Source organism: Canis aureus, chromosome 1 (assembly GCF_053574225.1).
Source record: "Canis aureus isolate CA01 chromosome 1, VMU_Caureus_v.1.0, whole genome shotgun sequence".
NCBI lineage: Eukaryota > Metazoa > Chordata > Mammalia > Carnivora > Canidae > Canis > Canis aureus.
The window spans coordinates 107,470,804-107,486,491 of record NC_135611.1 but is presented as its reverse complement, the minus strand read 5'-3'; the positions used below and the strand labels follow the sequence as shown (position 1 = coordinate 107,486,491).

The 15,688-nt window shown below is 53.2% G+C and overlaps 2 protein-coding genes across 9 annotated transcripts; one reads left to right on the top strand and one right to left on the bottom strand.

Annotated features, from left to right (window-relative positions):
- Positions 1-244: 244 nt before the first annotated feature.
- On the bottom strand, positions 245-6,082 carry IRF3 (interferon regulatory factor 3). Of its 6 annotated transcripts, none has more exons than XM_077845132.1 (8): positions 5,844-6,082; positions 4,873-5,050; positions 4,013-4,184; positions 3,857-3,927; positions 2,780-2,972; positions 2,301-2,681; positions 979-1,094; positions 245-498 (listed from the first exon to the last, which is right to left on the bottom strand). In XM_077845132.1, exons 2-8 carry the CDS (start codon positions 5,035-5,037, stop codon positions 313-315), a joined length of 1,284 nt encoding a protein of 427 aa, XP_077701258.1. In that variant the 5' UTR covers positions 5,038-5,050; positions 5,844-6,082; the 3' UTR covers positions 245-312. The 6 variants fall into 6 exon arrangements, with proteins under 6 accessions (XP_077701258.1, XP_077701248.1, XP_077701246.1 ...); XM_077845122.1 differs by having other exon boundaries at positions 4,873-5,045; XM_077845120.1 differs by having other exon boundaries at positions 5,848-6,082.
- Positions 6,019-14,317, top strand: BCL2L12 (BCL2 like 12). Of its 3 annotated transcripts, XM_077845159.1 has the most exons (7): positions 6,118-6,284; positions 6,921-7,035; positions 7,246-7,388; positions 8,897-8,983; positions 9,079-9,170; positions 11,125-11,412; positions 14,097-14,317. In XM_077845159.1, the coding sequence occupies exons 1-7, from the start codon at positions 6,146-6,148 to the stop codon at positions 14,145-14,147; spliced, it is 915 nt and encodes a 304-aa protein (XP_077701285.1). In that variant the 5' UTR covers positions 6,118-6,145; the 3' UTR covers positions 14,148-14,317. The 3 variants fall into 3 exon arrangements, with proteins under 3 accessions (XP_077701305.1, XP_077701295.1, XP_077701285.1); XM_077845179.1 differs by lacking the exon at positions 11,125-11,412 and having other exon boundaries at positions 6,019-6,284; XM_077845169.1 differs by lacking the exon at positions 7,246-7,388 and having other exon boundaries at positions 6,108-6,284; positions 6,921-6,998.
- The last annotated feature ends 1,371 nt before the right edge of the window (positions 14,318-15,688 follow it).

Here is a 15,688-nt window from a genome sequence, read left to right as displayed (position 1 = left end):
GCTTTATAACCTTTGCTCTTCTCTAAGCATCAGTGTCTTGGTCTGTAAAATGGAGGTGACTGTCCCCTCCTCACCAGGTCCCTGGAAGGAGGTCAGGAGGTGACAGGTATCAGCGGCTCCCTGCAGTGTCTGGTCCTCATGCTGTAAGCATCTGGGTTGTGAGTTGCTTGCCAAGGAATAATGCCTAGCCCACATCAGGGCTAGCCTGGACCTAGCTAACCCCTAACACCAGGCACACAAGTGGTAACAGTGGCAAGAAACAGTTTATTGGCCAGGGTGAAGGCACAAGAAGGCAGCACCGGTGAGGAGGGGTCAGACCTCCCCAGTGACCCAGAAATCCATGTCCTCAACCAGGTCCTGGAGGTACGCCTTGTACTGGTCCGAGGTGAGAGTGAGTGGGTAGCTGTTGGAAATGTGCAGGTCCACAGTGTTCTCCAGGGAGGAAGCGCCCTCTAACCGTGCCATTTCCAGCAGGGCCCTAAGGCACGTGGGAACAACCTACAGGAGGTGGGGGGCAGAAATAAGGTGGGGTTGAGTGGACTACAACTTCTAGCAGCCCCCACCATAAACCAGGAATAACCATTAGGCCTAGGGCTGCTGGGAATTATTGTTTTCTCTGTAACTCCCACCATGGGAGGCCTGGTAAGTTTACTAGGGCTGAGATGCTGGAGGGGTTCCTGGAATGTAGGGATCCCACTCAGCAGCTGTGGTCAGAAGGACCCCTTAAGAGCTGTAGTTCCTTAAAAAGGCTGCTAGGACTTGTATTCCACTGACTTCCACATGGTTTTGAGAGTTCAAAACAGGTTTTGGGGGTGAGGGGCCATGAGAAGGACACCCAGAAGCTCCTGGGGATGAGGAACTGGTGGTTGCAAAGACTCTTGGAAGTTGTAGTTTCCCAGAGGGGCTTCTAGGAATTGTAGTTTCTCTTCCCTTTGTTAAGATCCACCCCTTAGCTCCAGGAGCCCAGAAATGCTGCACCTTGAGCATCACCAGCTTCTTGGTCCACGGCTGGTCTTGGGGCCATGGCTCCCCCACACAGAACCAGAGGGTGTAGCGTGGTGAGTGTCGGCTTCCTTTGATGAAGGCAATCAGATCTGGGGGTCCGAGATCCTAGTCAGGCATGGGAAGAGGACCCTCCACCTGCCCCTCCCTGCCCCCAAACTTGACTAACAGCCTCACCTTCTTCCTTGACCAGAAGCCCAACATGCCTACAACACCTCGACCAGATGGCTGCTGATCTAAGAAAAGTCCTGGCATAATCTTAAATGTTTCCCCCCATCCCCGCCCCCCCCCCCCCCCACCATTTGGGATAGGAGTACACTCCCTACAAGGATGTCCCCTGATTCTGGAATACAAGGTAGTTGGCAGTTTCTGCTCTTTAACCCCCTAAGGCCACAATCTCCTGATAGTGGCCACTAGCCACTGTGGCTATTTCCATTTAAATGGTAATTAATTAAAATCAAATAAAAGTTCAAACTCTCTTCCTCAGTTGCATTGGCCTAAGTACTCAATAGCCACACGTGGCTGGTGGATACCACACCGGACAGTTCAACTCTAGAGCATTTCCATCCCTGCAGAGATATTTACTGGATAACAAAGCCCTAAAGGACTTCTCTGTCCTGCATCTGTCTATCCACCCTACTAACTGGTAATAATGAGGACGATGGCAGTTAATTCCTTGAGCACCTTCTGTGCACTGGGCCCTGTGCCTCCTACCAGCTCTAGCAGAGGAGACAGTCCTCTGACAGACTCAGAGCAGTCCATCTCTTGCCCCAGGTTATAGCACAAGCAGAGCAGCAGGGTCTGAATTAGAACTCTGGGGTTTGGGGGATCTCTGGGTGGCTCAGTGGTTTAGTGCCTGCCCTCAGCCTAGGGTGTGATCCTGAAGTCCTGGGACTGGGTTCCGCATCAAGCTCCCTGCGTGGAGCCTGCTTCTCCCTCTGCCTGTGTCTCTGCCTCTCTCTGTGTGTCTCTCATGAATAAATAAATAAAATCTTTAAAAAAAAAAAAAAAGAACTCTGGGGTTTGGAGGTTTGAAAATTTTTTTGTTTTTAGAGAGAGGAGGATGTAAGGAGAGTGGGGACCAGGGGCAGAGGCAGAGAGCGAGAACCTTAAGCAGGCTCCACACCCAGTGCAGAGCCAGACTCGGCTTGATCTTGTGACCCTGAGGTCATGACCCAAGCTGCTATCAAGAGTCAGATGGTTCATCGACTGAGCCACCCAGGCACTCCCAGACCCCAGAGTTCTTAACCACCGTGACCAGCTCTTTCTACAGCAGAGCTAAGGCTTTGCCTCCTCACCTGACACGAAGGGCCTCAGGTCGAACAGGTCTCCATCTTCATCCTTGGGGACCTCGCCGCCAGGCCTGGGACTGCTGTCAGGGAGAAGCTCCTCGCCCAGGGCCCAGTATGTGTGGCAGTGCCCCAGCCTCCGTGCCCAGAGCTGCTGTCCTGCCCTCCACAGAGCTAGTCCCCCACCTAAGCAGCTCAGTACACGCCTCACGTAGCCCATCACGGTCTTGTCTGTTACCAACACCCCGGGGTCTGGCAGTATTATTGGCTGTCCAGGCAGCATCGTGTCCCCTCCTGCTGCTGCCACCAGCCGCAGGCCCCTTGGGCAGGAGACTGTCTGCTGGAAGACTTGGCGGCCCCGATAGAAGGCAGTCACCTCGAACTCCCACTCTGGGCAGTGGCAGAAGTGACATGAAGAGGGAGTGAGATTGAGAGGGCATAAGGGGCCCTGTCACCCCAGCACATCCCACCCCAGAGCTGCCACTCACCTTCATCAGGCACCAAGAGCCGCTTCAGCGGGTTTTCAGGGGGTTCTGAGTTTGGGCAGGGAGCGGGGAGGTCTATGGTGGGGCTCAGCAAGAGTGGAGGCGTCTGTTCTGGGACCACCACCAGGCTCGAGGGCCCCTCATCTGGGAATGGGGTCAAGACCATGTCACCCAGTAACTCCTCTAATGTGTCTTCCTGGAGAGAAGCAAAAAGAAAAGGATCTGGGCATTTCTGTAGCCTTTTCCGGAGACTTCATGTGGACCAGGCCTTGGGACCCAGAGACAAGTCAGATCTGAGCTCTGCCCTCAAGGGGCTTCCAGGGGGATCCCTGGGTGGCTCAGTGCTTTGGCATCTGCCTTCAGCCCAGGGTGTGACCCTGGAGTCCCGGGATCGAGTCCCACATTGGCTCCCTGCATGGAACCTGCTTCTCCCTCTGCCTTTGTCTTGGTCTCTGTCTGTCTCTCTGTGTCTCTCATGAATATATAAAATCTTTTAAAAAGGGGGCGGGGGCTTCCAGTTGGGGCTGGCAGGGAGGTGGGGGATAGGAGGTAGGTAGACAAGCATGGGCACAGATGACAAAATATATGCTCTGGTATATGATGGATGCTACTATTGGCCCAAGGGGAACAGCTAGTTCTAGCCCAAGGACCTGGCCCTGGGCAAGCAAGACCTGGGCAGAGAAGGCTGGACACTATTTCAGAGGGGACCTGCCCTGGCATGGACGTCAGCAAGACCAAGGATAGGGTGGTTCTGGGTTCCCAGGAGGCTGAGGGTACTCTACATAGCAAGAGAAACTGTGAAATTCTAGAAAGGTGTATTAGGGCCCTAAATGCCTTGGTGAAAGCTCTGCATTTTTTTCCTGAGACACTGGAAGCATCCATGGAAGGGCTCGCTATGAGCAGGAGAGGGACAGGGTCATCTCTAGATGAGTGGGTGGACAGCCCACAGGGGATAGGATGGAGGCTCAGGAGGAAGATTTGATGTGATGGTCCAGGGGGAGGAGAGGAAGCCTGAACAAGGCTGTGGGGACACAGAAGATGGGTCATCCTGAGGGCAGGAAGGATGGGGTGCATTCTTGCCTGGGTATCCGAGGTACTGTATCTGCCATTGGTGTCTGGAAAGGTGTCCAACTCAGGCAAGTTCCCAGCTCCTGCCAGGGAAGGTGGTGAGTGGAGCAGAGTGTTGGGGATGCTCAAAATCCCATCCCTCCACATGGAGCCCCACTTCTGGCACACCTGAGATCACAAACTCATAGACCTTGTGTGGGTCGTGGGGGTCTTTGCTCCGATCTTCAGCTACACGCAACTCCTCCTTCCGGTTCAGGGCAGATCGGAAATTCCTCTTCCAGGTGGGCAGATCAGGTTTATCCTTTCCAGGAGTGTAGGCACCGCTGACCTCGGCCCACGCCTGGGGATCCAGTTGGTACCAGGATGGTGAGTATGACTAAGACCCCGGCCCAAGGGCGCTCTCCCCTGGCACGTTCTAACTTGACAAGGATCCATCCCCAAACTCTTGGACTCTGCATCGTAAGCACCCTCCCACCCCCCCCCACCCCCCCCACCCCCCCGCTTCACCTATTCAAAAACTTTGCTTTCTAAGCCAACCTTCCAGGTCCTACTGGGCGTCTAACTCTGCCAGCAACCTGCCCCAGGACAGGTTGTAATGGCCCCGCCCCCTCGTACTCGAACTCGGGTTACCACCACTGGTGTATCCGAATTTGGTGGGAAATCACCTCAGCTTTGGGGCCAGGTCTCGCCTCGAAGGTTCCAAAACCAGCCCTCAGAATTCTACGACCCAAAGCCCCGCCCTCTGCGAGCCCTCAATCCCCAGTTTGCATTTCTCTCGAGTTCTAACCCCGCTTTTCCGGTTCTTTTTCCGGAACCTGGCCGTTCCAGCCGTGCCCGCCTTGCGACATCCGTCCGCTGATCCTCCTAACCCTGCCCAGTCCTGTCCTAACTCCACTCACCTCCACCTGCCAGCGTCAGCGCCGGCCGACCCTACGCAGGCTAACCCCTCCCTCTCGGCTCCGCCCCCTGGGAGTCCACCCCTCGGGTAGGTTAGCTCAGGGCTCCCCGGCGGCACGAAGCTCTCGCACCTGGAAGATGCCGAAGTCCTCCTGCTGGGCATCCTGCCGCAAGCCATGCTTCCAAGGGATGCGAAAGCGCGTGCGGCGCTCGTCCAGCCAGGCCACCCCCTCCAGCTGCCCTAGGTCCAGCTGTGACACCAGCCAGGGCAGGATCCGCGGTTTTGGGGTTCCCATGGTCCGGCCTGCGCTTAGAGGGCAGTTCGTGGGCGCGGATGGCCTCTTAGCTACCCGCCCCCACCCCCGAGGGTTCCGCTCCCAGACCTTCCTCTCATGGGGCGGCGGTGCAGCGTCCCTCACTTATATTTTCCTGGGGTATAAAACAAGACAACTCCTCTTTTCACCTCCAGACAGTCCCCCAAGTCAACGAGGACTTCCCGCCCAATCCATTTGAGACGGCCCGTCTTTCCCCACCTCCTCCTGAGCAGATCCTCTACCTCCCCAACTCCGCCAGGGTAGATTCTTCCCTCTTCCGTTGTAAACCCTCTCCTCCCCTCCCCTCCCCCACATCACCTAAGGCAGTCACCTCCGCGTCCAAGGTAGAGACTCCCCTGGTTATTTCAGGGCAGACGTTATTACCTTGTAGATCTCTACCTCCCGCACTTATCTGTGTTGCGGACTCCTACAGAAGAGCCCCTCACCCATTTCCACGGTGGACCCTCCATCCACCATCCTTCCCCCCAAACAGCTTCCTTCCTCTAGGGCACCCCCCCACACACATACTCTATAGAGTGGACTGCCTCCCATTTTCAGAGTCTGCTCTTCTCTGCCTTAGATCCCCCCATGCAGACGCCTCCCCCCCGCCCCCGCTACTACTTTTTATTTCACAGCCGACCTCCGGCAGCGGCCATAGCTTCACTTTTACTCGAACTCTGCTTCACCTTCCCTAGCGTACACCTTGCTCCTCTAGACTCAGGGCAGACCCAGCACGTCTCGCGTTTCTCGCCCCGGGCGCCACCAATTCCCCAGATCTTCCCAGTTACCTACGTAGAGGGTCGGGGCGCTCAGGGTGCTAGAACCCGCCCCTGCCTTTGGGGTCCGATAACTCTCGAACTTGCAGCTGCACACCCTACTTCCCGTCAGCTGAGCTTCAGAGAAAGAGGGTTTTCTTTTCTATCGATTTCATAAAACAAAAACAACTTTATCTGCGATTGGTTGACAAGACTCCAGAGCCAAAGAGGCGGCACCAAGAACCCGGACGCCCCCGGTTCTCCCCTCCCCCCCCGCTATGCCCTTTATAGGTCTTCCGGCCAAAGGCATGCTGGGAACGCCACATGCAAATTAGATGGGTATCCAGCGCTCCGCCCCTCCCACTACGGGGCTGACACCAACCCGGCCCAGTGCGCAGGCGCGGGAAAGTTGCACTAATAAAAGTTTGCTCAAGTTCGGTGAAGGAGAGGGGGTCGGCGGCTTCCCGGCCCCAGGTAAGCTGGGCTTTTGTGCAGGCTGGGGCGAGAAGGGAAAAGGACGGGTCTAGGAGCGGGCACCTCAGTCCCGCTTCCTGGACATCTATGCACCCCGGGTCCCCAAGATTCCAGCGTGGGTCAGATAATGGAACTACACTTCCCAAGGAGGCTGCGCGGCGCACAAGTGCGGACCGAGGGGAAGGTTTGCCATGAAGCCTGCTGGGATTCGTAGTTCCTGATTCTCTAAGAGCATGAGCGGCTTGGCGTTATGCCTCCAGAAACCAGAAGTCGTTGCCCCAAGTTCCGTTCTTTCTCAGACTCAACAATTCAGATCCTCCAGCCCCCTTCTCCAAAAAATCTTCAGAGTCCAGCCCCCAGTCTTTTGACCCCAGGAACCCGGGTCCCTAAGCCTCTTCCTCTCCAAGGATCAAGGAGTCTTCGGCCTCATCGCTCTTCTCCCTCTGAGAACTCAAGAGTCTGGGTCCCCAGACCCTAACTCCCCTAAAGGATTTAGGAGTTGAGACTCTCACCCCCTTCTTCCTTCGGGAATTCGTGGGTCCTGGCGCCCTCCTTATTCAGGGACTAGGCATTTGGGCACCAATCCTCCACTTCAGTTCAACCCTGGAGCCCATCCCCCAGCTCCCTTTTTCACAGGTGCCCCCATGGCAGGCTCAGAAGAGCTGGGGCTCCGGGAGGACACGCTGAGAGTCCTAGCTGCCTTCTTTAGGCGAGGTGAGGCTGCTGGGTTCCCCAGCCCTACCCCACCCAGGTAAGAGGAGCTGCCTTCTTTCCGCTGGGGCCTGCATTTGGGGTGGGGCCCTCTCTAACTTTTGTACCTGGTCTCTGTCTGCGTTCCCCTCTTTTATATCTGGCCCTTTATCCTTGTCCCTGGGGTTGCAGTGACAGGCCCTCAGTGGGAGGAAGAAGGGACTGCTTGCAAGGGGCCTCTGCAGTCATTCTCTGAGGTCCCCTTCCCCAGGAGTCCTGCCCAGGAGGAGCCAACAGATTTCCTGAGCCGTCTTCGAAGATGTCTTCCCTGTCCCCTGGGGCGAGGAGCAGACCCCCCTGTGTCCCCTCGGCCTTGCTCCTTGCCCCTCCGCCCATGCTATGTTTCAGAGCCTGGTAAGAGATTTTCCTAGATCACCTGGACACCAGCAGGGCCAAAACTTTGAACCTTTTTTTTTTTTTTTTTTTTTTTTTTTTTTAAGATTTTATTTATTTATTCATGAGAGGCACACAGAGAGAGGCAGAGATACAGGCAGAGGGAGAAGCAGGCTCCCTGCAGGGAGCCCAATGCAGGACTCGATCCTGGAACTCCGGGATCAAGGCCTGAGCCAAAGGCGGATGCTCAACCACTGAGCCACCCAGACGTCCCCAGGAGCTTTGATTCTCAAAGCATAGAAAGGAGAAGGAGCTAGTCCAAGATCACTCAGCTAAGACAGGAGCTAGGGTGAGGACTCCCCTCACCACTCTCTGATCCCCCACCTCCACCCCCAGTTATTGCTGTCTCTCAATTCTGTGAGCTGGCTTCAGGGGGCTTTGTCCTTTTCTGCTTATCTCTCCTCCTGTGCATGCTTCCCTACTTCTAGGACTTTATTGCCACTAGTATCCCCCCATCATCCTAGGGAGGCAGGAGACCTGGTTTTCGGTCACGGATCCCTGGCTGTTCGGTTACACAACTCAGGGAAATTCAATTTCTTTTTTGCTCCTATGCTTCCTCAGAAGTAAAGTAGCAATGTGTGCCTATGTGTGCATGTGAGAGTGGGAGGGGGTGTTGTTGGATTCCATTAAGAGTAACCAAAAGGAACTGAGAGTAACCAAAAACTCCTATGTAAGCCTCCATAGACTAGGAATGGCTACTGGGAGTGCTAGCTTGAAAAGAAAAGGATTTCACAGCAGGGAGGAAAGATCTGTGATCAATTGATGAGGCCTGAGAACGGCAAGGGATACCGTGGTAATAGCTGGGGTGCCCTGTGTTTGCCTTTCTTGGATAGGATATTCTTTTTTTTTTTTTTTTTTTAAGATTTTATTTATTTATTCATGAGAGACATACACACAGAGAGAGGCAGAGACACAGGCAGAGGGAGAAGCAGGCTCCATGCAGGGAGCCTGACGTGGGACTTGATCCTGGGTCTCCAGGATCACACCCTGGGCTGAAGGCAGCACTAAACTGCTGAGCCACCGGGGCTGCCCTAGAATATTCTTTCTTTTTTTTTTTTTTTTTTAATTTTTTTTTTTATTTATTTATGATAGTCACAGAGAGAGAAAGAGAGAGGCAGAGACATAGGCAGAGGGAGAAGCAGGCTCCATGCACCGGAAGCCCGACGTGGGATTTGATCCCGGGTCTCCAGGATCGCGCCCTGGGCCAAAGGCAGGCGCCAAACCGCTGCGCCACTCAGGGATCCCTAGAATATTCTTTCAAGGTCTAGTTCACCTCTAACATTCTAAGTCTAGTTTGGGCAACACAATAAAATGGGAAGTACAAAGCCCTTTGGCAAGTGCACTCACTGCCTCAGTTTACCCCATTAGGAAATGGAAATCAGTGCTCCCTGGCAAGATGGTTGGGACAAGAAGAGAATCCATAGGTTCCTGATGTCCCAGAGACCCATCACTGGCTCTTTTCACTCCAGGCCCAGCCACTTCCGATTTCTATGCTCTGGTGGCCCAGCGGCTGGAACAACTGGTCCAAGAGCAGCTGAGATCCCCACCTAGCCCAGGTGAGATACAGAGGGGCCCCGGAGAAGGGTGAGGGTGGAAGGGTTGGCAGGGTTCTGCCTCCAGCTGAATTCTCTCCTGCATCCCTAACCCCCAGAGGTACAGGGTCCCCCCCTCACAGAGAAGGAAGCCCTACTGCGGAAGCTGGTTGCCTTGCTGGAGGAAGAGGCTGAAGTCATCAACCAGAAGGTACCGGGCAGTCTGTTCCATCCCTTAGCTGGGATAGGGATTGCGGGATGGTTGAGCTCTGGGATCAGAACCTAGGTCTGCATTCTCATTAGATGGTCAGGTGAGGAGACGGTGGGACTCGGCTTCTATGAAGGGTCTGTAAGGGGCTCCAAGCTCATTCTGCTTGCAGCACCGTGGGTCAGGAAGTCAAGAGGCAAGATGTTGGGGTAAGGAAAGTGATTTTATCTGGAAAGCCAGCACACTGAGGAGATGGCAGACGAGTACTGTCCCAAAGAACCATCTGCCCCAGCATGAGATTGGCGTTTCTTTTATGTTAGGAATGCAGGGGAAAGGGGAGGTAGTTGGAGTCACAAAGGTTCCTGACAGTCTGTAGACAACAGGGGAAGATTGTGTAACTTCTTTTGTCTTTGGTCAGTTTTTTAAAGAGGTTTTATTTATTTATTTATTTATTTATTTATTTAAAGATTTTTATTTATTTATTTGAGAGAGTCAGAGACAGCCTGAGCAGGGAGGGAAGGGCAGAGAGAGAGGGAGAAGCGGACTCCCTGATGAGCAGGAAGCTCCCAGCAAGCCTGGATCCCAGGTCTCTGGGATCACGACCTGAGCGGAAGGCAGATGCTTAACCCACCGAAACACCCAGGCACCCCCTCCTTGGTCAGTTGATCTTTGTGTACAGGTCATGTCGTTCCTGTAAATCTTAAACAGGGGCAGGCCGGGTGGCTCAGCGGTTTAGCGCCGCCTTCGGCCTAGGGCATTATCCTAGAGACCTGGGATCGAATCCCACGTCAGGCCCCTTCAATGGAACCTGCTTCTCCCTCTGCCTGTGTCTCTGTCTCTCATGAAGAAATAAATAAAATCTTAAAAAAAAAAAAAATCTTAAACAGAGCATAGTTGTTTCTGTAAGTACTCCTTTATATCCTCCAGCGAGGTGGATTTTGGGTAGAATAGAAGTTTTTGCGAGTCTTCGCAGTAATATGCCTATGTGCGGGGCTAAGCAGAAGTTTCTAAGCTATTGGTCCCAGCAGTAAGGGAAATAGAAGCAGTATGGAGCCAGAGTGCTGGGATCCCTGGGTGGCACAGCGATTTGGCGCCTGCCTTTGGCGCAGGGCGCGATCCTGAAGACCTGGGATCGAATCCCATGTCGGGCCCCCAGTGCATGGAGCCTGTTTCATGGAGCCTGTTTCTCCCTCTGCCTGTGTCTTTGCCTCTCTCTCTGTGTGTGTGACTATCATAAATAAATAATTAAAAAAAAAAAAAGGAGTCAGAGTGCTAAGCTTCTCCCCTATAGGTTGAGGGACAGAGTTCTGGTTAGGGTAGTCCCTTAAACAGGGGCTTACATTCCCCGTAAGAGGGGCGTGGTTTAAAGATCGGGGGTGTGGCCACCCAAAAAACTGGGAAACTCCCTAGGACCAGTTGAGGAATTAGGGACTGCATGCATGGTGGTGAGAGGGGGGGTTGGTTTTGAGAGGGCTGTCTAGAATCTGAAGCCCTGCTTAACTGTATGGGGGCATGCCCTATAATGTGGGGGGAAATTAATCTGGCTTATGATGATGACTTGGTTCTGGAATTCGATGGGCTCAGGAGCTTGGACAAAGTGTCTGATCCTATAATATTAATAGTAGAGTGGAAGGCGAGGTTGTTGTAGGCAGGAGCCTGACCTCTGCGGCTCTCGGGGAACCCGTAGGGGGCGTGGCTATAAGATCAGTAGTCTAGAACTCGGCTAAGTAGAGCATGGCCCTCATTGGCTGTCGAGGCCTTCCCTTCTCACCCACTGCCCTAGGAATAGTTTGGCGGAGACCAGAGTCTGGTTTATGATTGGCTGGTGTGATGGATGGGGCGTGGCTCTGAGCATCAGTGTCGGAAAAGGTTCTACCAGAAAGCCCCGCCTCCTAGCCCCCGATTGGCTGGCCGCGGGGGCGTGGCCGACCCAGCCTCTTGTCTTCCTCACCCCCAGCTGGCCTCGGACCCCGCCCTGCGTGGGAAGCTGGCCCGCCTCTCCGCCGGCTCCTTCGCCCGCCTGGTGGAGCTGTTCTCTAGCCGGGAGGACAGCCCTCTGCCCAGCCGTCCACGCCCCTCCTTGCCCTGCCCAGGGCCTCCACCGCCTTCCCCGGAGCCCCTGGCCCGCCTGGCCCTGGCCATGGAGCTGAGCCGCCGCGTGGCTGGGCTGGGGGGCACCCTGGCCGGACTCAGCGTGGAGCACGTGCACAGCTTCGGGCCCTGGATCCAGGCACACGGGGGCTGGGTGAGCTGCCAAAGCTTCTCTGGGCCTCCCTTTATCCAGTTGTAACTTGTGCCTGTGTGGTAGGGGGTTGGCGTCTTTGGCTTCTTTTCAGACGTGATGCGTGTTCTCCTAGCCCTACCACTCATCCTTTCTGTGTTTATTGAGCACCTACTGTACACCGGTAGGTAATCGGTGCAGACACTATGCCTGGCTTAAACCATTCTGGTGGATACTGACAGTTGAGTGGGAATCAAGTGAGACCTCTTCCTGGGCCTCTGTTTCCTTATCAGTCAAGAGGGAAGAGGAGAAGTACCCATCTCAAAGGGTTATTGTAAAGATTAAAATGGAATCACCTCTGTAAGTCCTTGGCATCCTGTGGGCATTTGCATAGTTATCTTGTGCCTGTCTGCTTCTCTGACACTGCCTGCCAGAATGCGCTTGCCCAGGTATCCCCCTGCCTCGGTTCCTCTGCTCCATTCGGGTGTCACTCCCAGTGAGACCTCCCTTGGTTCCCATATAAAACCGCAGCCACCTCGTACCCTCCCACCCACTCCTTTTCCCTCTTCATCGCTTTACTTCCTTCCATAATACTCTGCACCTTCTAATACACAGCTTCTATCAGATGGTAGGATTGACCTGCTTTACTTACTTGTTTTTGGGTTTTTTTGCATGTTCTCTTGCCCCTGACCTATCAGTTTCACAAGACCAGGGAGTCTTACCAAGCTCGCTCACTGCTTTATTTATCTGTCATTTATTTATCTGAGGGAGAGAGCACAAGTTAAAGAGTTAGAGAGAGGGAGAGAGAGCACATGAGAGCGCAAACGCAGGGGGAGCAGCAGAGGGAGAGGGAGAAGCAGGCTCCCTACTGAGCAGGGAGCCCAACACAGGGCTCAATTCCAGGACCCTGGAATCATGACCTGAGCTGAAGGCAGACACTTAACCAGCTGAGCCACTCAGGCGCCCCACCCCCCTTTTAAAGATTTTATTAGAGGGATCCCTGGGTGGCGCAGCGGTTTGGCACCTGCCTTTGGCCCAGGGCGCGATCCTGGAGACCCGGGATCGAATCCCACATCGGGCTCCCGGTGCATGGAGCCTGCTTCTCCCTCTGCCTGTTGTGTCTCTGCCTCTCTCTCTCTCTGTATGACTATCATAAAAAAAAAAAAAAAAAAAAAATGTTAAAAAAAAAAAAGATTTTATTAGAGAGAGTATGTATATACAAGTGGGGGTGAGGGGACATAGGGAGAAGCAGACTCCCCACCGAGCAGGGAGCCTGTTGCAGGGCTCCATCCCAGGACTCCAGGACCTGAGCCTAAGGCAGAAGCTTAACCACCCTGAGCCACCCAGGCACTCCTTGCTCACTGCTTTAAATCCAGTGCCAGGCTCAGAACTTGATTGGGCTCCAGAGTACTGACAGTGTGACCTTGGCAACATCCCCAGCTAGCTGAGCACCAGTCTCCCCCAGCCCAACGGGCACTGTTCACTTCCCTGCCTGGTTGCTGTGGGGATTTGGTGCTCTCAGGTTGTGAGTGTTGCTTCACAGGCTGGCAGGAGCTGGCCAGGTGTGTTTGAGGAGCAGAGTGGAGGCCAGTAGGGCTGAAGCAGGGTAAGCGAAGGGGAGAGGGCGAGAGATGAGGTCAGGAAGGGCGGCCGGCCAGATCGCGTGGGACATTGTGAAAGTGAGAACTTGGACTTTGACTCTGAGCGGGCCTGGAGTCCCTAGACTAGCTCTCTCTGCGCCAGGGGCAAAGTGAGCTGACTTAGGTGTTGACTTGCGCCCTCTAGCGGCCGCATGGGGGAACACTAGCGGGCGAGGCGGAAGTGGGGAGTTGGAAGGAGGTATCCGCTCTGGTTCAGGGAGGGAGATGAGGGTGGATCACACCGCGGTGGAGGCGGTGGAGGAGTCCTCCAGTTAATTTAGAGGTAGAGTTGACAGATTTCGCTTATCGAGTGGATTACGAGTGCTATTTATGAGTGCCGATGAGGGGAAGACAGGAGTCAAGGATGCTGGCCTGAGCACCTGGAGGGCCGCATCTGGTGCTCCCTGAGATAGGAGTGAGGAGCAGGGGGAGCACGTTTGAAGAAGAGTCAGAGATGATTGGAAATGGTCCAGTTAGGAGGAGAGATGACCTTCAGACCCCAAAGGGAGATGAGGAGGGGACAGTGGATAGACGATGTGTCTGGAGCTCTGTGCAGAAGCTTGTTTATTGGTGAAAATGTTTTTCTTTTCGACCACGTGCATAGCCAAGGACTTAGGTGGAATGATTCCATTTAAATCCCACAACCACCTTATGGGATTGGATATTATCCCGATTTTATGGAGATGGATGAAGGGTCCCCCATGCAGAGGATTGGGATCAAGACTTTGACACAGCACCAGAGCTTTGCATCCTTAAAACCCCAGGACCCTGTTCCCTTTCTCTGGATCTCTCTTCCCTGTCTCTCTGTCTACCTGCCACTGGTGCTCTGCCCTCCACCCTGGAGCTTTGTCTTTCCTCCCTTTTACCAGGACTCTGGCCCCATCCACCCGTGGGCCTCTGATTCTTTCTTTAGATCTCCATCCTCCCACCCCATCCCTGTCTGCCTCCCTTCTGTGGTTCCTTGCCTCCCCTGTCTCTGCTCTCACTGGGCTGGTGGAGATGCCACTGCGAATGGAGGACAGGCTCTTACTGTGAGCGCTCACAAGCTCTTCCACTTTTCCCTTCCAGGAGGGCATCCTGGCCATTTCACCTGTGGACTTGAACTTACCCCTGGACTGAGATCTTCCTCAGAAGCCGCTACAAGATTAGACCTCATGTCTCTACATTCTTTGTGTGCTTTTCCAAGCCTTCCTTTCTCTACTCAGGGTTGTGGGGTGGTGGCTGCCCTCCCTGTGTTTGCCAAAAAGAAACTGTTTAAATTTTTTTCATATTAAAAACTTTTTCAAGTATTTGTTTCTCCTTTCTCTCGAGAACTAAAGTTCTAAGTAGGAGATTTGGCTCAGATCTCTCTCTCTCTCTCTCTCTCTTTCTTTCTTTCTGATTTACAAAGTGAGGAAAGAGCCAGTTCATTCACTCTAGAAATATTTATTTGGAGCACTCCTTCTGTTAAGTCAAATGGAGCTCGGTTGGTTCCTGCTAAAGTTGAGATAAACTCTATTATGATTTATCAAGTGCCTATCTCCTGAACATACAGCATACTTGAGGATATCTGTAGATACAATTTCAGCTAATCACATTTTTCTCACCTGTTGCATGATTTATTTATTCCAGCTTATCCTGTGTTGATGGTCCTGGGGTCTTTCCAGCCAGCTCCAGAAGAAAGCAATGACCTTCCTACACAGGGCATTCAGAACACCATGCTCTTCTCGTTTTTCTCCTCCTGCTGCTCCTTCTGAAAACCTTTTGGCTGGTTACTCCTCTATATTTAGACCGAGGGGTAGTCACCTTTTTAGGGCTATAGCCCCCTTCACAAAATTATGTTTGTAAACATATAAAATGAGAGGCACAGGATTACAAAGGAAGTCACTTAACGGTTGATCGTCATTATTCACGGATTCCATATTTGTGAATTTGCCTACTCGCTGAGATTTTTTCCCAGTCCCCATGTTAACACTGACCATTATTTTGTGGTTGTTGGTAGGCATGCAGATGCTCAGAGCAGAAAAGATTTCACTCACCCAACGTGTACCTTTTCAGCTAAGATTGAGGAAGATGATACTCTGCCTTTTTTTTTTTTGTTTTTGACACTCTGCCTTCTTACTTTAGCTCTCATACTGCAAATAAGCATCCTTTCCTCAAACTACTTAGTGCCACATTTCTTGGCATATTTGTACTTTTAGGGATGATTCCATTGTTTTTCTTTGAAGATTTTATTTATTTAGTAGAAAGAGCACAAGCAGGGGGAGCTGCAAAGGGAGAGGGTGAAACAGGCAACCCTTTGAGCCTGATGCGGGGCTCGATTCCAGGACCTCGGGATCATGACTGAGCAGAAGGCTGATGTTTAACCGACTGAGCCACTCAGGTGCCCCACAAAGGCCCCTCTCAAAGGGCTTCCATGTGGGGCTCCTGGCTGGCTCAGTCAGTAGAACATGTGACTCGATCTCGGAACTGGTTGTGAGTTCAAGCTCCATGTTGGGAGTGGAGTTTACTTAAAAAATAATAAAATAATAAATCAGTAAATAAATAAAGGGCTTCGGGGATCCCTGGGTGGCTCAGCAGTTTAGCACCTGCCTTCGGCCCAGGGAGTGATCCTGGAGTCCTGGGATCGAGTCCCACATCAGGCTCCCTGCATGGAGCCTGCTTCTCCCTCTGCCTGTGTC